Source organism: Balaenoptera physalus, assembly GCF_965194825.1.
Source record: "Balaenoptera physalus genome assembly, chromosome: 14".
In the NCBI taxonomy this organism is placed as follows: Eukaryota; Metazoa; Chordata; class Mammalia; order Artiodactyla; family Balaenopteridae; genus Balaenoptera; species Balaenoptera physalus.
In genome coordinates this window covers 25,333,479-25,354,487 of record NC_138893.1, presented here as the reverse complement: position 1 = coordinate 25,354,487, position 21,009 = coordinate 25,333,479, and the positions used below count along the sequence as shown (strand labels likewise).

The 21,009-nt window shown below is 48.7% G+C and overlaps 1 protein-coding gene and 1 long non-coding RNA gene across 13 annotated transcripts in view; one reads left to right on the top strand and one right to left on the bottom strand.

Annotated features, from left to right (window-relative positions):
• Window positions 1-7,543: 7,543 nt before the first annotated feature.
• Window positions 7,544-14,155, top strand: LOC309642158. The gene is made up of 3 exons (XR_014253010.1): window positions 7,544-8,926; window positions 9,699-9,929; window positions 11,854-14,155. It is a non-coding gene; the product is annotated as an uncharacterized lncRNA (long non-coding RNA).
• EBF3 (EBF transcription factor 3) overlaps window positions 12,824-21,009 on the bottom strand; it is a 117,583-nt gene continuing 109,397 nt past the window's right edge. For 3 of the 12 annotated variants that reach the window (XM_082423194.1, XM_082423199.1, XM_082423196.1), the window contains 6 exons: window positions 20,327-20,392; window positions 19,500-19,677; window positions 18,334-18,522; window positions 17,744-17,941; window positions 16,564-16,676; window positions 12,824-15,458 (listed from right to left, as the gene is read on the bottom strand). In XM_082423194.1, the coding sequence (XP_082279320.1) occupies window positions 15,441-15,458; window positions 16,564-16,676; window positions 17,744-17,941; window positions 18,334-18,522; window positions 19,500-19,677; window positions 20,327-20,392 (762 nt within the window). In that variant the 3' untranslated portion in view covers window positions 12,824-15,440. The remainder of the gene's footprint in view (window positions 15,459-16,563; window positions 16,677-17,743; window positions 17,942-18,333; window positions 18,523-19,499; window positions 19,678-20,326; window positions 20,393-21,009) is intronic. The other 9 variants (XM_082423201.1, XM_082423203.1, XM_082423200.1 and 6 more) reach the window with 6 other exon arrangements.

Below are 21,009 nucleotides of genomic sequence, written 5' to 3'. Positions count from 1 at the left end.
TTAAGTATGTGTTTTTTTTTTATTTTTTTAAATTTTTTATTTATGGCTGTGTTGGGTCTTCGTTTCTGTGCGAGGGCTTTCTCTAGTTGTGGCAAGCGGGGACCACTCTTCATCGCGGTGCGCAGGCCTCTCACTATCGCGGCCTCTCCTTGCGGAGCACAGGCTCCAGACACGCAGGCTCAGTAATTGTGGCTCATGGGCCCAGCTGCTCCGCGGCACGTGGGATCTTCCCAGACCAGGGCTCGAACCCGTGTCCCCTGCATTGGCAGGCAGACTCTCAACCACTGCGCCACCAGGGAAGCCCTAAATGTGTGCATTTTTTGTATATCAATTATACCTCAATAAAGGTGTTAAAATAGTGCTGCTGTTAACACTGCTGTTGGTATGTTTTAGTGAGTGTGTATGCACATTGCTGTGGGCGTATGCCTAGCAGTGGGGTTGCTGAGTTGTAATGTTCAGTGTTCAGTAGATAAGTGTCTACCCTAGTATGTGTACCAATTTACACTCCCGCCAGCAGTGCATAAGAGTTCCCATTGATACACGTATTCCCCAAAGCAAGACATTGTCTGTACTTTCATAATTAGCCATTCTGGTGGAGGTGTAGTAGTATCACTTTGTGGTTTAACTTTCTTTTTCCTGATGGTTAATGAAGTTTAGCATCTTTTTTATATTTATTGGCCATGTGAATATCCGGTTTTTGTGAATCGCCTTTTCAAGTCTTCTGTCCATTTTTCTATTAAACCGTCTGCTTCTACTTATTGATGTTCTTTATATTCTGATATGAGTTCTTTGTCAGTTATATATCTTGAAAATATCTTCTCCCACTCTGTGGCTTGCCTTTTTATTCTGTTAAAGGTATCGTTTTGAAGAATAGAATTTCTTAATTTTAATGTAGTCAGATTTATCAATTTTTTATTTTATAGTTGAAGGTTTTGTGTCCTGCTTAGTATATCTCTGCTTGTCACAAGTTTATAAAGATATTCTCCTGTGTTTTCGTCTAAAAACGCTATTGTTTTGTCTTTCACATTTAGCTACAGATCTGTGTGGACTTGATTTTTGTGTGGTGTCTGAGGTAGGGGGTCAAGGTTTATCTTGTTCAGGAGACAGAGCCAGTTGACTCAGTATCACATGTTGACCCAACCTCACTTTGTCACATGGGTGGTTCTGTTTCTGGACTTTTGATGTATCCTTGCACCAATAACACACTGCATCAGTTATTAGTGTTTTTTTGTTTTGTTTTTTGGGTTTTTTAAATAAATTTATTTATTTATTTATTTTTGGCTGTGTTGGGTCTTCGTTTCTGTGCAAGGGCTTTCTCCAGCTGTGGCGAGCGGGGGCCACTCTTCATCGCGGTGCGCAGGCCTCTCACTGTCGCGACCTCTCCCGTTGCGGAGCACAGGCTCCAGACGCGCAGGCTCAGTAGTTGTGGCTCACAGGCTTAGTTGCTCCGCAGCATGTGGGATCTTCCCAGACCAGGGCTCGAACCTGTGTCCCCTGCATTGGCAGGCAGATTCTTAACCACTGCACCACCAGGGAAGCCCCAGTTATTAGTTTTAAAATAAGCCTTGATAGCTGATGGTCTAAGTTTGCCAGTTTTATGTTTCTTCAAGATTACCTTGATTATCCTTGGCCCTCTGCATGTCTGAATAAATTATATAATCAGCTTGTTAATTTCCACAAAAGTACACCTGCTGATATTTGTATTGTGTTTAATCTACAGATGAATTTTGGGAGAATTTACCTCTTTATACTGCTGAGTTTTTTTTTTAAACCCGTGAATATAGTCTATCCCTGTAATTATTTAGACCTTTTCATCTTTTCTCCATTATGTTTTGTGGTTTTCAGTGTACCAGTTTTGAACAACTTTTTAAAAATAATATCTTTAAATTGTTTTCATTGTATACTTTTTGTTGCTATAGCATTGTTTTCAGTAGCAAAGAACAGGAACCTTTTCAGCAGGGGGCTGGTTAAATAGATGTGCTTTCATCTCTACAGTAGAGTTCTCTTCAGCCACTGGAAAGAACGGGGTGGATCCCCGTGCACCGTCAGGGAAGGTTATTGAGGGAATGCGATGCAGAGCAATATAAAAGTCATGATCCGTGTTAGGGTTTTTGTTTTTTTGTTTTTTTTTTTTTAATTACATGGAAATGTCTATTTCTAAAGTCCTTAGAACAAGGTCTAAAAAAGAGTGACAGCCCATTGGTAAAAATGTATCTACTTGGCAAGAGGAGAGGTTTAGGCAAAGCTGGGATAAAGGAGGATTAACCTTGTCTTCCAATCCATGTTCATTGCTTTTATTTTCACAATAAGCCTGGATTACAAGAAAGCAAGAAAAAATGGATTATTATCTACTTAATGCCTGTCTCGCGTTGGCCCAGGACCTGGACCACAGTGAGGCCTCCACAAACTCTGGGGCGCACTTGGCCCCGGGGAGGCTGTAGGTCTGACTCAGGAGTTCTTTTCTTGTTGTTCTGTTACTTTGAAGAGCGTATATTGTAAACTAACACAAAACCTGTTGCGCTATGGAGCAAAACTCTACTAGATGATGAAAAAAACTGAATTCTCAACAGGCCAACATGGACTCATGTTAAACCACATATCCTGAGCATAGAAGCAGGTGCCTCAGTCCAGGGGTCCTTTCTCTTTTCTGTGCCGTGGACCCCTGTGTCAGCCTGGCGAAACCCCTACACCCCTTTCTCAGAACTGTGTTTTTAAATGCATAAAATAAAACACATAGGGTTACAAAGAAAATTAATTCTACTGAATAGTTATCAAAACTTTAAAAAGTCAAATCTGTGATACTGTTATATAAGTGTTTCTTCAATATTAAATAATAAGATCTAACAATGGGTCTGTTAATTACCAGAATTCTGAAGTCATGATAACCATAAACAATCTTTCAACATCTCTGCAAAAAGTCCCTGGAACTGCTAAAATGACTGTGGTTTGTTGCCTATATTCATAATGGAAGGAAATGCTAAACTTTGTGGAAGTTAGTGGAAGTAGAGATGTGATTTGTTTCCTGTTCAAGTTCATGGGCCCCCACCAAGGTTGAAGACATGCTGAAGAATACTGTGTCCTTGAAAGTTTGGTTCACAAAAGCTGGGGCGCTGGGGGTGCAGCAGTAATCCAAGCAGACAAGCCTCCTCCTCGAGGCTTGTGGTCTGGTGGGTGACAATACACAAGTTAATTAAGTAAAGCCTATACTTTAGTGAATGGTGTAAGTGCCAAGGGGAAAGATTAAATAAAAGGGAGGGGGGAGGCATGTGGGTGATGGTTGGGGTGGGGTGTCAATTTTAGATGGGGCAGCAGGGACCTCTCCCTGGGGATGGGGGCGAGACCTCAGTGAGGGGACCAGAGCAGATGCTTTTGCAGAAGAGAGTTCCAGGGAGAGGGAACAGCAGGTGCAAAGCCTCAGACAGGAGTTCACGTTCAAGGGATGTACAGTAGTGAGTGCCCTGGAGCTTGGGCAGCTGGACAGGGAGTGGGGCATGACCGGTGGCGTGGCTGACTCTGTGTCCTCGTGGCACTGGAAGGGGACCCCTGCAGTGAAGGTGGTCTGCCTTTACTGTTAAAGGGCCCTCTGGCTGCTGTGCCGAAGGAGAGCCGGGACAGGAGGCGAAGCCGCGGGACTGGTTAGGAGGCTCAACCCTGAACACGGGAAGCGCTGATGCGGCCCGACCAGGGTGGCAGGAGTGGGATCCCTTGAGATTCCTGATATCCATCTGAACGAGACAAGTTCTAAAGAAATCTGAGAGACAGGGCAATGAGGTTTAAAAAGGTAGGGCTGAGTATTCTGGAATGTTTGGAACCTATTGAAACAGTTTTTAAAAACTATCCTTAAAGGAATTTTTTTTTCCTTTAAGAAAAATCTAACTTAGGAATGACCCCGGATGAGGCACCCTGTGTATGCGTGTTTTGAAAGCAGCCTTGAGAGGAACGAACCAGGCAGAATGTAGGCCAGGGCTGGGGCAGACCATCCCACCTGGGCCATGGAGGGCCAGACTCGGGGGGGCAGGGACCTGGACCTGCATTGCCTCACCCCAGGCAGGAGTCGAGGGCCGTGATCTTGACTTCCGTGGCCTGGAGATGCTGAGTAGGGTCCTATGTGACTGCCACCCTTCTAAGGTATGTGGACTCCAAGCGGCCCCTCCCGGGGAGCAGACGGGTGGGAGGGACCCTTGCCCCACAAAGGGGGAAGACTGCAAGGAATCCAGTGGTTCCTGTGTGCTGACCTGGGACTTGAGTCCTACCAGCTTTCTCCAGGAAATAGTTTCCCCAGAAAACCAAAAACCTTAAGAGTAGTTCTCCATGGAAAGCAATACTGGTGTTTTTTGTTTTTTTGTTTTTTTTTGATGCTTTGATAAAACCACAAGACTTTTTTATAACAATTTATTGAGAAGTAATTCACATACCATACACTTCGCCCATTTAAAATGTACAATTCATTGGTTTTTAGTATATTCACAGATATGAACAACCATCACCCCAGTCAATCTTAGAATATTCGTTTCATCTCAGAAAGAAACCCACCCCCCCACCACCATGTCTCTTTAACTATCATCCCCTAACCCCTCATGTTCCCCAGGTCTAAACAATCACTGATCTATTTTCTGTCTATGTGGATTTGCCTATTCTGGACATTTCCTATAAATGGAAACATATAACATGTTTTTTTGTGACTGGCTTCCTTCACTTAGCATAATGTCTTCAAAGTTCATCCATGTTGTAGCATGTGTCAGCACTTCATTCCCTTTATGGCTGAATAATATTTCATTGTATGACTATACCAAATTTTGAAAATCCATTCATAATTGACATTGGGTTATTTATACATTTTGGCTGCTATGAATAATGCTGTTATAAATGTTCACGTGCAAGTTTTTGCATGAATCTATTTTCGTTTCTCTTGGGTGTGTCCCTAGGAGTGGAAATACTGGTAACTCTGTTTTTAACCATTTGAGAAACCTCTGCACTGTTTAAAGTGGCTGCACCATCTCCTACCAGCAGTTATATGAGGGTTCTTATTTCTCCACATCCTCGTCAACACTTGTGTCTGTCTGACTTTTTCATTATTGCTATCCCAGTGGGTGTGAAGTGGAATCTTATTATGGTTTTGATTTGCATTTCCCTGATGACTGGTGGTGTTGAGCGTCTTTTCATGTGTTTATTGGCCATCTGTATATTTTCTTTGAAGCAATGTCTATTCAAATCATTTGCCCATTTTTAAATTGAGTCATTTGTCTTATTATTATTTGTAAGTGTAAATGTTCTTTCTATATTCTAGATACAAGTCCCTTGTCAGATATATGATTTTCAAGTATTGATAGTTTCTCCCATTCTGTGGGTTGTCTTTTTACTTTCTTGATGTTGTCTTTTTACTTTCTTGATAGTGTCTTTTGAAACATAGGTGCTTTTAGTTTTGATGAAGTCCATTTTATCCATTTTTTTCTTTTGTGACTCATGCTTTTGGTGTCACATCTAAGATGTGTCACATCTATTGTGTCTTGTACAATTGCCAAATTCGTGTCACATTCATTGTCAAATCTGAAATCATGAAGATACTCCTGTGTTTTCTTCTAAGAGTTTTATAGTTTTAGCTCTTACCTTTAGGTCTTTGCTCCATTTTGACTTAATTTTTGTATATGGTGTGAGGTAAGAGTCCAATTTCATTCTTTCACTTTGTGGCTCTCCCATTGACCATTTGTTGAAGAGACTATTCTTTTCACATTGAATCATCTTCTCACCCTTGCTGAAAATCAGTTGGCCATACATATGTAGGATTATTTCTGGACTCTCAATTCTATTCCATTGATCTGTATGTCTAGCCTATGCCAGCACCATACTGTCTTGATTACTGTTTCTTTGTAGTAAGTTTTAAAATAGGAAAGTGGGAGTCTTCCAACTTTGTTCTTCTTTTGCAAGATGGTTGGCTGTTTTTGGTCCTGTGCAATCGATACCATATGAACTTCAGGATCACCTTGTCAGTTTCTGTGAAGAAGCCAGCTTTGATTCTGAAAGGGGTTCCATTGAATCTGTAAATTAATTAAGGAGCATTGTCATCTTAACAGTATTGTCTCCCAGTCCATGGACATGGGATGCTTTCCATTTATTTAGATCTTTTTAAATTTCTTTCAGTGATAAAGACCTTTCATAAGTCTTTTTGAAGGCATCTCGAGTGCTTCTGGACAGCTGATCTTTTCAGAGTGCCTGCTCTACCAACTCCCTGCAAGAGCGGATGCAAAGTTCAAGGTCTCTACCTTGTTTGTGGCATTGATGCAGACTGAGGTGAACAAACCCGAGGAGTTAGATGGAAGGGAATTGGGTTTGGCTTTTGTTTCAACCTTTAAAGGCCCTCCTGCTTCCTGCAAGTCCCAGCCCTCACCAGCCACCCAGACAGATGGCTTCTCATCACTCCATCTAATTGCTACTTCAGTTCAGAGGTCCTGGGAGTTCTCTTGACTTTGATTTTAACACTGCCTCTTCCCTTTGTCCCTGAAACTATTCCTCTCTTTCTCGCGGCTGGGGAGTCATCGTATCTTAGGGTCCCCAACCATCCTGGTTTGCACTTTCACGTGTGTGAGGAGGGAGTCACTTCATTTACCGTGTGCATATCCACACACTCAGCACAACTCATGGAAAAGACCACCCTTCCCCATTGCATTGCAGTGTCACTTTTGTTACAAATCAGATGACATGTACGTGGAGTCTGCTTCTGAACTTTATATTCCATTAGGTCATTTGTCTAGTCTTGTTCCAGCACCCCACTGTCTTAATTACTATAGTCTCATAAGAAATCTTGTTTGCACAGTGTTAGGGACTGAATGTTTGTGTCCCCCCGCCAATTCATATGTTGAAGCCCTAACCTCCAACGTGATGGTATTTGGAAGTGGGGCCTGAGATTACACTGACTTTATAGATCATTTTAGGGAGAATTGGCATCTTTTCAGTATGTAGTTTTCCAATCCATGAATATGGTATATGCGTCCATTTATTAAGATTTTCAAAAATTTCTGTCAACAATTTTGTGGTTTCCTGTGCAGACATCTTGCATAACTTTGATAGCTTTCTTTCTAGCTGTTGATATTTTTACAATATTGTAAACTGTATCATTTTTAAAATTCCAACAACTGTCATTGTTATAGAAATATGGTTGTATATTGACCTTGTATTCATCACTCGTGCTAAATTTCACTTATTAAATTTAATACTTCTCAAGTTCTTTTAGATTTTTTTTTTTAATTTTTTATTTATTTATTTATTTATTTATTTATGGCTGTGTTGGGTCTTCGTTTCTGTGCGAGGGCTTTCTCCAGTTGCGGCAAGCGGGGGCCACTCTTCATCGCGATGCGCAGGCCTCTCACCATCGCGGCCTCTCCTGCTGCGGAGCACAGGCTCCAGACACGCAGGCTCAGCAATTGTGGCTCACGGGCCCAGTTGCTCCGCAGCATGTGGGATCCTCCCAGACCAGGGCTCGAACCCGTGTCCCCTGCATTGGCAGGCAGACTCTCAACCACTGCGCCACCAGGGAAGCCCCTAGATTTTTTTATAACACTAACTTTAAAATACTTTTTCTCCCTAATTTGGTCGGTAATTGTTTGGTTGCAAGCAACAGAAATCCCTTCAAGGAAGTTCAAGTAAAAGTGAAGTTAGTATCAGACCCCAAAAGATGTTGGGAAAGCCAGGAGCAGGGAGTCGAGCTGGGCTTCATGGGAATCTCTCCCTCAGGTCCTGTCTCTTTTGACCCTGTGGTCGCAGGCTCCACCCCTCTGTGCACCTCTCCAGTCCTGCACTCTCAGAGGGTGGACCCGCTTCCTGGTCTCTGGTCTCCTGCTACTATGTCAGTCTCAACTCTACTTCCACGTGGCCTTGTGACACCAGCACCCGCAGTACATCCGGCCTCAGTGTCCTAGAACAACTGGTTGTCTTCAAATGAGGTGCCCTTGCCTCCTCACCGGCAGCAAGAGACAGGGTGGTGAGTCGGTAGCACGGGAGTGTTTTCCCCAGGACCCTGCATGTCTGTTTGGCAGAATACTTGGAAAGCATACATGTAACATGTAAGCTTTCAACTCCCAAGTATGCCTGCTATTGCTGTAATTCTAACTAACATTTTTTCTAAATATATATGTTTTTCCTTCTTGCCTTCTCGCTACATAGAAATTTACAAATTTGAATTATGTATACAGTATTATATGCTTGCTTCACTTAATTTTATGTCATTACTATTTACCATTTCATTAAATGTACTTCAAAAACATGATCTTAGTAGCTTAATAGAATATACAATATTCGATTATATGGCTATACCATAATTCAATGAATGATTCCTATTTTTAGACTTTTGGGTTCTTTACAGTTTTTTTTTTTAAATAAATATTACTATGGTGAGCAGTCTTGCACTTAAAGTCTTGTCTAATCTCTGATAATTTCCTTAAGATTGATTCCTGGAAGTGGAATTAGTGGGTCAAAAGATATGAACATTGTTAAGTCTCTTGATACAATGTCAAATTTATTTCTAGAAGGGTTGCGCTGGTTTGCTTTTCTTTCTACAACTCTAAGAATGCCCATTTCTCCATCAACAGGATTGAGTATTAGCTTTTAAGAAAAATCTTTTCTAATTTAATAGGTGAAAAAACTTTTTCATCTCACTTTAATTTGATATGCATTTTTAAGAGACGTTGAGTATATTTTCCAGTTTACTGATCACTTGTATTGACTGAATTTGCCTATTTTTCTCCAGAATGTCCTTCTAGCCTTACTGATTTGCAAAAGCTCGTTGCATACTGAGAAGATAAACCCTTTGTGGCAGGACCCTTTCTGTCTCCCCTGGTGGCTGCAGCCCCACGCCAGCCTGGGTTCTGCTGGTCCCACAGTCATGGAAGAAGGCAGTGAAGAGCTTGGTCCCTTGTAGGAGGGAACGTGTCAGGTGAGTGAGCTGTGGTCCATGGCCACCATCAGCACAGCGGTGGGCGTGGTCTGAGGGGCAGGGTGATGCCTGCTGTGCTGGTGTTTGCTTCTGATACTTTGTTTCTGTTTTGCCCAGTGCCTCTGACTGTTGTGGTTCATTCTGACTCTACCACCCAGATCTTCTCCGTTCATCATGTCCTTGTCCTGTCCCCATTGTCATCTTGAATGGTGACAAGCTTTTACTGAGCCCTGGCTGGGGGTTGGCCAAAGGGCTCAGCGCTTGCAGTCCAGTCCCTCGGTGGCCCCAGCCTGTCCCTCTCCTGTCCCTGCGCCAGGTGAATGGCTCCCCTGCCTGCACTGCATATGCCACGTGGACCCAAGGGGCACCTGGTACACACAGGCGTCCAGTTTCCCCAGCCGTGTGGGTCCACCATGTGGACCATGAGGTGACCTGAGAACAGCAGGGATGAAGCACTCGGGAGCAGCTCTTTGCCGGCCTCCTGTATGTTGCAAAGGCCCCGGGGACCTGAGCCTCTGCCCTTGGTTTCGGGTCTGTGAGCCGGTGACATTGGTCGTGCCCTGTGCTCCAGCTAATACTGGGCCGGGCAGACCAGTTTCCATCTCACAGCCTGTCCAGGTGGCCTGGCTGAGCCAGGCCCCTCGAGCCCTGGGGCATGTGCCCTCCTGACTTGGCTGGGAGGGAGGTGTGGTGGTTCTCACTCCATCCAGATGGCCTCGCTCGCTCTTTCTCTCTCTCTCTCTCTCTCTCTCTCTCTCATTAATTCCTGAAGGTCTCTGAAGCCTAAATCATGGGAAAGAACGGAGGGTTTGGAGACAGGAGACTTTGTTTGGCATCGGGCCCTGGTCCTTCCAGTCTTGTGACCTTGGGCCGGTCACCTGCCCCCTGCAAACTGAAGTGTTGTCACCCGAGAGAGGGGAGCCAGATCCAGCACAGAGCCCCACGGGTCAGCCAAACAGCATCCTGTGACAGGTGCCCCTCGACCCCCCGGTGCCACGTGTGGGTGAGGCACGACGCTTATCTGCTATTTGGAAAGGTGTTGGGTATTCTGCTCGCTAAGAAATTGTATTTTAAGAGGTGGTTTCTGAGGAATCTTGAACCAAAAGTGATGTTCACTTCCCTCCTGAAGTAGTGCCTACCCCGATCTTGTCCCGAGCCCCATCCTTCCGACGGACCCACACTGAGTCCCGGATACTCGGTGGTACACTGCAGCCTCGACCGGGTGCCCTCGATGTAGAGATGGGAAGGTGAGGAAAGCACGGCCTTGTCTTGTCCTCAGAAAACTCAGAGTCCTTCCAGGGTACAACAGGAGACCCCTGGGAGGCAGCAGCTGTAGAAGCCTCCCTGGGAGAACTCCCAGGGCCGGCTGTGCTCAGTAGTGAACGCCTGGGCTCAGACTGGATGGCCGAGTGGGACTGGCCGTGTTTTCTCTCCACCCCACATCGTAAGCTCTCGGGGTGTAGGGCACGCTCCACGTGGCTCCACGTGGCGTGGCACAGAGCAGATCCAGGGCATGGCAGGTGCGAACCAAAACTCACTGCAATCCCAAGAGAACGTGTCTCTGTTGGCCGCCCTCAGCGGATCGTGACTGCAGACCTAGAAATCACTGTGGGTTCCACCGAGGATGCCCCCGGGCCAAGCCTCAGCTGGACTCAGAGCTGACGGGCAGCTGCTCCCGTCGTGGGTCCACTTTGCCAGACCCGGGCGGTGGGGAGACCGCGTCCGAGTCTGCACGGGGTCCGGAGCCGCTCCCGTTTGTCCCCAGGCCGGGGGCTGGGAGCCGTGTGCGTGCTGGCTCCCCGGCCCCGGCCCGGCAGCCCGCTCCCCGTGAAACCCACAGCCCTATACTGGGGATGACAGATGACCAAAAAATCAATTTGTAATCTGATTGGAGGTTTTTGATTTCCTCTGATGAGTTTAAATTTCATTAAAAGCAACCTTATTCCAACATAAAAGGAATCCTTGAAGGGTAAAGCAGGGGATTGTCTCACCGAGTATAAAGCATCCCGACTCTTTTGTGTGATTTATTCATCGCGTTAATTGTGAGGGCCAACCCGGGGTGTCCGTTGGCAGCTGTGCCGTTATCGGGGCCTGGGATCGGCCGGGCGGGCTCAAAACACAAGGACTCACATTCAAAACTCGCTCTTTGGCATATTGACACTTGAGTTATCAACAACTCTTATTATCTGCTGGGAGGGAGCTGGCAGCTCGTGGGGACAGAAGGAGCCACAAATCCCGCCGCAGCCGCCCCTCTGCATTCTCTTAATTGTGTGTATTCTCTGGAAAAAGTGATCATCGCAGCCTCTTGTCTTGATGAGAAATTGACATTTTCTGAGGACTTCTCTGGGTGCCGAGCGGGGAGATAAGGCCAGAGTTGTTTTAGAGGAGGGCGGGCGTTCCTTCCTTTCAGGGGCCTCTTTATTGCTCCTGTTGACCCGCTTGATGAGTATGGATTTCATGAGGTCTTTTTCAGCATTTGAACTATAAAAGGTTCAGAATGACACCACCCCTTATAGACAAAAGATAACCTTGCCCTTTGAATATATCGATTCTTTATTAACTAGGCTGTTTAATGCAATGAAATGAGGCATTAGATTGAAGCCCATTTCAAGTGCTTTGAATAATCTTTAAAAGCTTGGAAGACCCTGGAAGGTGGCCTGACAATAATTGGCACACATTTGGAGAGAATGCAGTTCTCAATTCGGATTCAAAACACAAACATAAAATAACTTCCCTCCCCGCTGGTCCCAGGGCCCAGGCAAGCAGCTCAGAGAGGCAGCCCCTGCCACGCCCCTCAGCAGGCATCGCTGGCACCGGCTCAGAGTAGGGAAGGAGGTGAGGTTGGTCCCCAGCACGCGGGGAATTGGGGTGGGGGGCCGGCTGCAGCCTTGTACCCCATGAGCCTCTTTCTTTGCTGTCTCTTTAAGGCGGAAACGAGAATGCAGTCAGAGGAACCTGATTGTCATTGACAGGAGAAAAAGGTATTCACAAGTTTCTTTATGTTTTGAATAATCATTCCCTGTTTTGCTCGGCAGAACAAGTAATTAAGATGACATTTGTGAGTACTAATTTGGATCACACTTATGTGTATGTGTTGGAGAGCTGCAAGCCAAAACATGCAAAACCAGCCTTTCATTGAGGAGCAAATGAAAACTACAGAATGAAACGGAGTGGGGCTGCTGAAAAGGCACAGGAGCCGAGCGGAGCTGCGAAAATCAGAGCCCCGGTGCATCTCATTAGAGCCGTGCCGTTGGCCACACCTCTGTGCGGCCCAGGGGCAGGCGCAGCGCGTGTGGGGTCTGTCACACCACGGCCGTGGACCTGCCGTTGGCGACGCTGTCCCTCAGGTCAGGGTTCAGTGGCACTGGTGTCCAGAGCCCTGGTGTCTGCCCGTCCGACCGGAGCTTTCTGAGCTGGATCTTGTCCCGGTGGAGCACGGTGACGGGGACAGAGGAGCACATGTCTGGAGTAGCCAGAGTGCTTGCCCTCTACCTGCCAGATCTCCAGTTCAGAAGCAGGGGCTGAGGCAGGAGGGGCAGGGGCAGGGGTGACCAAGCCCCCAGCGAGTCTCGAGACTGTCTCTGGGCCACAGTGCTGCCATGGCCCCCAGGTCTGACCCACAGTCATGTTCCGATGTGCCGGCGGGCGTGCAAAGCACGTACAGGTGGCCCCTCTGGGGACCAGAGTCACCTGAGTAACTACAAGGAACTCTCCGTGCAGCTTAGATGAGCGTTTGAGGGCGGATAACCTTGGAGAAGGTTCTTCTATGAACCGTTTTCATCCTGGCCAAGAGAGCTCTGGGAGTGCAGATCAACCCCACCCACCCGGCCAATGTAACTGTTGCATGTTGAGCAAAGGCATTTTAATAATCAAAACATCAAATTACCCAAAGTGAAATTCACAGACAAGAAATACTTTAATTAAATATTGTGTAAAATGAACATTTTTATACAGTTAAATATCTGAAAAAATGTACAGATAAAACAATCTTATTGTAGGGTCTTTAACAGTAAAATCTACCCATTTAGTGGAGCGCTCAGTTTTGAGACGATGAAGCCATGAGGGCGACTAATTAATCTAAAACACAAACCCAGTGTAGGGACGAGGAGACTTGCGAACGTCCTTAACGTGCACACGTGAGCTCGTTTTTAGATCAAACCCTTACTTATACAAAATAAAACGGAGGCAACTGAGTTCCAAAGTGACTCCTCAGGCTGGTCACAGGGCCAGAGTGTGACCCGCTAACCCCTGGGGACGTTCTGATTCTTTGATTTAGTCCCTTGAATGGACACTTTAAGTCCTGCATTGTTTTGTTTTGGTTTTTGTCAAGAAAATTTTTTAAAGTCCCTCCTTTTTGTTTTAGATTTGTCTTCTGCTGCAGTTTGCAAAAACTTTGCTGTGCTGTGTCTGCAAAGGGAAAAAAAAAACGACCCTCTTGGTCTCACCGCAGGTTTGGCATGAACAGGTATGGTGTCTGAAGGGGAGGTCATTCCAGTTTAAACAGTACAGACAGTGCTGCTGGGTTCTGACCACAAAAAACGTATTGTTAAAAAGGAATTTTAAACGAGGGGTGATCGTGGGTCCCCTGAAACCTCTCTGAATCAGAGGTGGGCTTGGGAGGACACAGGACACAGAACCAGATGCAGAAAGGAGTGACACAGGGGTCTCCGGGCTTGTGCGTGTGCGTGTGTGTGTTTTACACCGTAAATCTCCAAATGAAATACTGATTAACAATTGTGGGGTAAGCCTGTGATCAAACAGCACAAAGATTCTTTAAAGAAGTCCACTTTTAAGGCATCAGAGAAGTTAATGTGGCAAACATTTTAATTAAAACATCAGAAGTAAATTTTATTTTAAACTTTAGGCCTCTGAATTTTTCCAGTAAACACAGTTCAGCTATGTGGCAAAGTCATGGGTGGCAGCTAAAATGACTTTTTACATTCTACAAAAAAAATAAAACAAAAGGAGGACACAGCCCCAAACGGGGTCGCCTCTTCGTGGCCGCTCCACATGCACGGAATCTACGAGGGTTTGTCACAGCGGGTGGCACCGTTTTGTTGTGACTATACAACGAACTTTTTTTTTCTTCAAAAGTATTTGTTCAGATAACTTAAAAATAATATAAAAATAAACAATGAATTTGACTTTTCCTCAAAAAAAAAAAAAAAAAAAAAGGACGGAAAGTCTAAACAAACAATAGCAAATTTTGGAAGTACAAATGAAATGCAAGGATGTTGGTTCACTGAACGAAACAGATCAAACAGTTCTTGGCTCTAATGCTCTTCCCAGCATCACAACACCAGGCCATGATCAAAAACCAACGCAGACAAGAAAAAGGAACCGAAAATGGTGGGAAAAGCAATGTACAAAATTTCAAAGATAAATACAATATTTATAATTGATATGTTACAAAATAAAGTCCCTTAGCAACAGCAAGTGTTCATGGAAAAGTAAGTAAGTGTTGAATGGAGACCATTTTATTCCTTATAAGACGCATAAGGAATAAAACTCGTTTTTTTTTTCTAAATATTTAAGTGGATCTGAAAAAAATTCAAGACAAGTGTATAAATATTTAGCTACAACTTTGGCAAAATCACAAAAGTCTACAATTTTATAACCACATACAAAACACATCAGGGAAGAAGGATCTAGAAGTCAAAAGGACAATTTCTGGTACAAGAAACATGGACCTCACAGTAGCCTAAGAATGCAATAGTATACAGTGCTAGCAAAAGTTGAAAAAAATGTCGCAGATCACACTTGCTTAACAGGAAGCTCTAGCAGTGGGAGAATATTTTAACCAACAGACAGTAGCATTTTTTTTTTTCCTCTGTCAGTGTGCTTGTTGAAGGCAAGAGAATTCAATATCAAAGTTACAATTTCTAACTACAATAAGTTACAAAGTTTCGTTTCATTAAGATGAAGTTAAGCAACGATAAACCCTCCCTCCCCCCCTGCCACCCCAATTCTCCTAATCATATAGTCTTCCTTTCTTCCAGTTTGATGGCTCAGACCTCCTTGGCCCCCTTTTGTCACCACAAAAAAATATTTCACATTATAGAGATACACAACCATTGTGAATCTAAGTATGAGTACAGAAAAATGTTTGGAGGCGTTTTTCATCAGTGTTTCATGATCATCAAAATGGTGCATTCACAAAGTTTCTCCCAACACATAGCAAGTACTAGACATAGCCAAGACGGAGTCAGAAACTTTATACAAAATAGGCATCGCTTTGTTCTCCTTATTCTTCAGGACTGAGAAATGTGAAAATATGAGAAAAGTTCAGTCAATAAAATGGAATTGTTCATGAAGAAGTACGTCGTTTGTGTGTTGATTCTTAATAGTTTAAATAAAATCTTTAAACAAAGTCTTTTGTAGCATTTCAACCGCTGCTGATGTACTGAAGACACGGTCTCCATCAGCACCTCTTATGTACTAACGTGTCCCCTGAAGTCCATCCTTGGATGCTGGGCGCAGCGGGAGGTAACAAGCGCCCCTCACATTGGTGGGACTACCAGCCCAGACATAGCTGAAAGACAGAGGGGGCAGGTCAGGGGCGCCTCTCACCGGGGTGGGGGGCTGGGGGGGCCTCCCTGGGCTTCGGTCGGCAGTGACAGTGGGTCTGCACAATCCTCCGTTAACCAGCCGTGGGCTCGGTTAAGGCACCTACTTCAGGGGGTGTGGGGTGCTTGTGGGGGACAGGTCCCCGGGGTCCTCGACTCCACGACCTCACGTGGCAGAGGGAACGGCTCTGGCCTTTTTGGGTGTGAAGGGGCCTCTGCCCACACACGTCAGTGGCTGGCTTATAGCAGACGGAGGCCCGGACTCCCCGGAGGCCACCTCCATCGACAGATGCCGAACCAACCCGGTCACTTCTGTGACGCCAGCCAAGGCCGGCTCTCGGGCCGCTGGGACCTGGGCACAGCTCTCGTTCCCTAAGTAAGTAAGTCAGTCAAACTGGACACGCCTCGGGTTCCCCTCTGCTCTCAGCCCCTGCCTTGGACCTTCCGCTGATCGTTCTGTATCGTAATGGTGAGTCGCGGACCTGCCAAGATCAAAGCCACTCACAGCCCACCTGATTGCAATCTCAGGGCCAAGGGTCCTCAAGAGACACAAGTCACGGCTCCACCATAGGGAGCGCGTCCTTCCTCTTCTTGGAGGGAAAGAGAAACTTGGGCCAAGATGCCAAGTGCAGCAGGTGCTTCCCAGTGAACTCCGGGTACAGATGTCATCTAAAATCTCGTAACTTTAGTGTTTTGTTCAATTTTTGTCAGAGTGATCATTCTCATTAATTTATGTATAACATATTAATACATCTGTTCACGTAGTGATGGGAGCTTCAATTTCTCAGCTCATTAATTTCAGCACTATTAATTTATCTCCGACTCACCGTTACAACTTTATGGTTTGGAAGACCTGTGTGTGTACACACGGCTTACGTGGCGCCACCTCTCAATGGGCCCCGGCACCGAGTGGGCGGCGGGCAGGGCCCTGGCGCCCAGCCACCTGCCTCTTAAGCACCTGTGGTCTGGTGACCGCTGCTGGCCTGCAGGCCAGTCGGCGGCCCTTCGGGGCTGGGCGTCCCTCTCACGCTAACAGGTGTTGTGCAGACAATTATTTCAAATCACTGATACCTTTCCAGTTCCTTTTTTGAGCATTAGTTCATCAAAGTGAAATATGCCACCGACTTCACAAAAGGGCCAGTTTGTCTTCTCCACGGTAGCGTCCTCAGCACCCAGCAGAGAGCCTGGCACATAGTAGGCGCTCAGTAAATACTGGTTGAATGGATTCATTTTTTTAAAGGAGTAACTGGATTTGGTTTTCACCGGGAGGAGCATATACCAAAGGTGGTGTCTGAAAGAGGCCAGATGACGGCCACTTAATTAATTTCAGAGCCTGTGGGCCTCAGTCAGTCACCAAGAGCCACGTGCAAGCTCACGGGGCCTAGGGGCCCTCACGCAGCCCCCGCCTGCCACTCGCACCACCGGCCACTGCCCAGAGGGCCCCAGCACTGGGCGGGCGCTGGATGCCCGCTCCGCGCGGCCCCATCTGTGGGCAGCTGTGCCAGGCGGGGCCTCCCGCTGCCCTTGGGCGGGACCTTCTCCCTCTCGCGTCTTTGAAAGAAATCTCCTGGAAAACCAACTCCCGTGCAGCACTGGTGCACGCACGGCCCCGGGTCTAGGTGCACGCGCCCTTCCGAGGACAACACAGCCTCGTGCGCCCCGTGGTCCGTTAGACCAGGTTGAGAATAAGGGCTCAGGCTCGGGACAGTGAGAACAGGCCAGTTTCGAGGTGGGCGCTGCAGGCGGCACCGTGACCCACCACCCCAGGCCTGAGGCTGTCCCACTGCCTTGTGAGTCGGGGGAGCGACAGGCTCGCGCCTGCCCACGCCCTCGGCCGCACGGGATGGAACCTGGGCCCCGCTGCCTTCACCACGGCCCGTTCTCCTTCCCTTGTGGGTTCCACTCCCTGCAGGCATGGGCCGCTTTACCGTGGGGACACTTAAGTCACGTTGGAAGGATGAGGAAACGGGTTTCATCCACCAAGAGGAAGAATCCGGTTGTGGGGACTGAACGAGGGGGGTCGTTTCCAGGAGCAGCGGGTTGGGGGGTGGGTGTCGCACTGCGGCAGACGGAGGAGAACATGCAACAGCCAGGGCTGCCCTGCCGGGAGCCCGCGGGTGAGCCCGGGGGAAGGTCGGAGCTCCCGCCCCCAGGGAGAGCCCCTCACTCCAGCCCTGCGGCCCAGCCTGGCCTGCCCCGGGGCCCTCCGGGCGCTCCCCGGCCGCGGCCTCAGGCCAGCGCGCACCCTCACCTTGCAGTCCGTTCCCGTTGGCGCTGGTGCAGGAAGGAGGAGGGGAAGCTTGGGGCCGGACCACGGGCGCGAAGGCGCTCTTTTGTTTCACTGCAGAGATGACATTGGCAGGTGAGAATGAGAAAATGCCGTGTGTACTGCTACAGTTTGAAGGGAGGGTGACCGAAGAGGCTGCCATGGTAGGGCTGGACGGCACTACTGCAACAAAGCAAACATGGTCAGGACGCGCGACGCCGGGCACGGCCACACGACAAAGAGCTCCAGGGCCTTGCCTGGAGCGTCGGGCCAACAGAGCAAGCACGAGATGTTTCTGGCTTGGCCACTCTCTGGATAACAGGCAAACTCTCGCGTTGGACTTTCGTTTCCAATTGGGCGGCCCCATTTGGTGCCGATTTTGTTTGGGTTTCCAATGTGACCGCGTGGGGCCCGTTTTAGGTCAATTTACTGTCGTCACGTGGACGCCCAGCCTCCAGAGCCACCCTTCCTTTTATCCAGTAGCTCACACCACAGAACATCCAAGCAACGCACACATTTGACTTTGCAGCGAATATGAATCTGTGTGATGACGGGTGACAAAAACAGACACTTACTGCCGTAGGGAGAGTTAGCGGAGGAGCCATTAAGAAATCCAGGCGAGCCCGGGACCCCTAGATTGGCCATGGCGCCACTTCCATATCCATTCATGCTAGTGCTGACTGTGTTGTAATTGGACTGCTGGGGAGTACTGCTGGGGACGTATCCTCGCGGGGACACGCTGCTTGTATTGCGACTGTAGCCGACTGTTAAAATCCCCCCCCGGCCAAAAATAACATTATTATCAGGGAGAGACACTTGGGGGGGGTTTCCCCGCAAACCTCTATCATCTATTAAACGCTTTTAATTGACCGTATGCTTTCCTCCAGCCCCAGCGCCTCGCGCCAGCTCAGATAACCTTGTCACGCCAGCCCTGCTCGAGCATCCTTGCCGAGCCCCGTCCTGTCTCCGGCGGCCTCGGCAGCCGGCCCAAGCGCACTTCGATCTAACCGTCAGCGGCTTTCACGTTCCTCTTTAGAAGCAATTATCAACGGCGCGATTCCTGGGCTGTCCCCCCGCGCTAGGTGAGCTTTCGGCCTCTGCAGACCTTCAAATGCCACGGCTGACAAGGAGAGCTTGTTTGTGGCCGTAAGTCCCCAGGAAAGGCTGTTCTGGGGTCTTCGTCTCTATGGCTGCTGTTTCTGTCGGCGTGGGGAGGGGGAGCGGGAGCCTTGCTCCCACCATGGGATGAGGCTGAACGGAAGCCGAGCGGCCGTATGGGCAGGTGCTTTCTGAGATCGCTGCCTGCACAGGCTTTAGAGCGGCCGGAAAAGGATAAGGTGCAGGTGGGGAGCAGGCGCTTCTCTCCGTGTACTCCTTCCAGGCTCAGAAACCAAATCCCACCCCCTGACCCCTGTGCAGCGCATCCAGGAAGGGTCCGCGGCTCCCTACGTCACAGCTATCCTAGGGCTTATCCCAGCCTTTCCAGGAAAGCAAAGCCCCTTAGGAATCAGTTCAAGTTAAGAGCTAGCAAATACCAGTAAACCGTGTGGCAGCCACTGTGGCCGCTGCCTCAGGTTTCTGGGTTCTCTGAGCATGCTCTGCCCGAGGGCCTCTCTGAACAAAGCTGCGGAGCCCGGGGCGCTGCCCACGTCCCCGCCGGCCTCAGGGCACAATCAGCCGCAGCTAAGTCCCACCACCCCAGCTGGGCGTCTGGGGAAGGGGCGGCCCGCGCGCGGCGTACCTTGGTCGTTGGCTTGTGACGTCTCTGACACGTTGACGGCTAGCTGGCTGCTGAAGGAGTTCACACCCATCATGCCCGTGTGCGCAGGGGTGTTGCCCAGGGTGGGGATCTGGTTGTGATTGCGAGGGACGCTGTACAACGCCTCGGCGATGTCAGCCGCTCGCTTCAGGATGATCTCCTGGAGCGGGAGGCGGCCGTCACACCCAGGCCAGGCCGGCCCCCTGCCCCCAGCTCACAGACCCCCCCCCCGGGGGCACAGTCCCAGCGCCCTCCACCTGGCCCTGCTGGGCAAGCCGTAGGGGCATCCCACTGTCGCTTGGTCCAGACTGTGACAGAACGTATTTTTTAATGGGAAAAGAACCTCCCTCAGGAGAACCTGTTAATACCCCATCTGTTCCTCCTGCACCCACGGCGCAAAGGCCCCTGAGGGATGCACGGGGCCAGGGCAGCACGGAAGGCACTGGGTTCGGGGTCAGAGGCACGGGGCCACGTCCAGAGGGAAGTCCCCCCGAGTCGCTGTTCCCCAGAGACCCCCGAGCCCCAGCAGCCCCAGTCTGCCCGCCACTGAATCCACCGGACGGGCCGTGACACGGTTCTTCCTGGAGAAAGCCCCTCTGCTTTGTGTTGCGGCACCGAGTGGTAATTTTCTACTCGAATACGCGGTGGGAGGGCACGAACGGGCGGACAGAGGCTCCCCCCGTGGGACGCTCGGGAGGCCGCGTGTGCCCAGGAAGCCCACGCCGGACCCAGGCCAGCTGGCCGTCCAAGGTCGTGGTCACCCTGGCAAGGGGGGGGGGCGGGCGGTGGGTCAAGCTGCCATCGCCTACCTGGTTGTTATGTGGCATCCCGTATAAGGCTTCCACGAGGTCGGCCGCCCTCTTCAGTAACACTTCCTGGAGGAAAAGCAGAGGCGGGATTTCACGGGAGGAGCCAGAGAGGCTGCTCTCGCGAGAAGGATCTGCGGACTCGGTTACACCTGCCGCGAGGGCAGAGCCCACCCAACCCCTCCCACCTGACCCCGCGCCGAAGGAAGGCACGTCTGTGGCGACGACGCTGTCCGTGGTTTTCAGCGTTGGCTCCTCGCCCCTCGTCCGGACAGGCCAGCGGGGGGCAAGCGTGAGGCAGCGCAGCCCAGGCCTGAGGCGTAGTGACGGAGTCTTACGGGTATTACACACACACACACACACACACACACACACACACACACACACACACACACACACACACACACACACACACACACACACACACACACCACACACACACACACGGCGGAGACATGAAAGGCCCAGGCTCCACGCTTGCCTGTTAATTCCTAGCACTTTAGTGGGGAAGAACAATAAGTAATTTTCCATATCTTAATTAAACTGGCAGAGTCCTTAAAGACAACATCTCACCCCTAATTCACGCCCCAAATCTGCAAGTGAGTTCAGTGCTTATTCCTCTTTATTTTGAACAATAAAGTGAATTGACTTGGGTTAATCTAGTTCTTTCGTAATGACATTAAGAA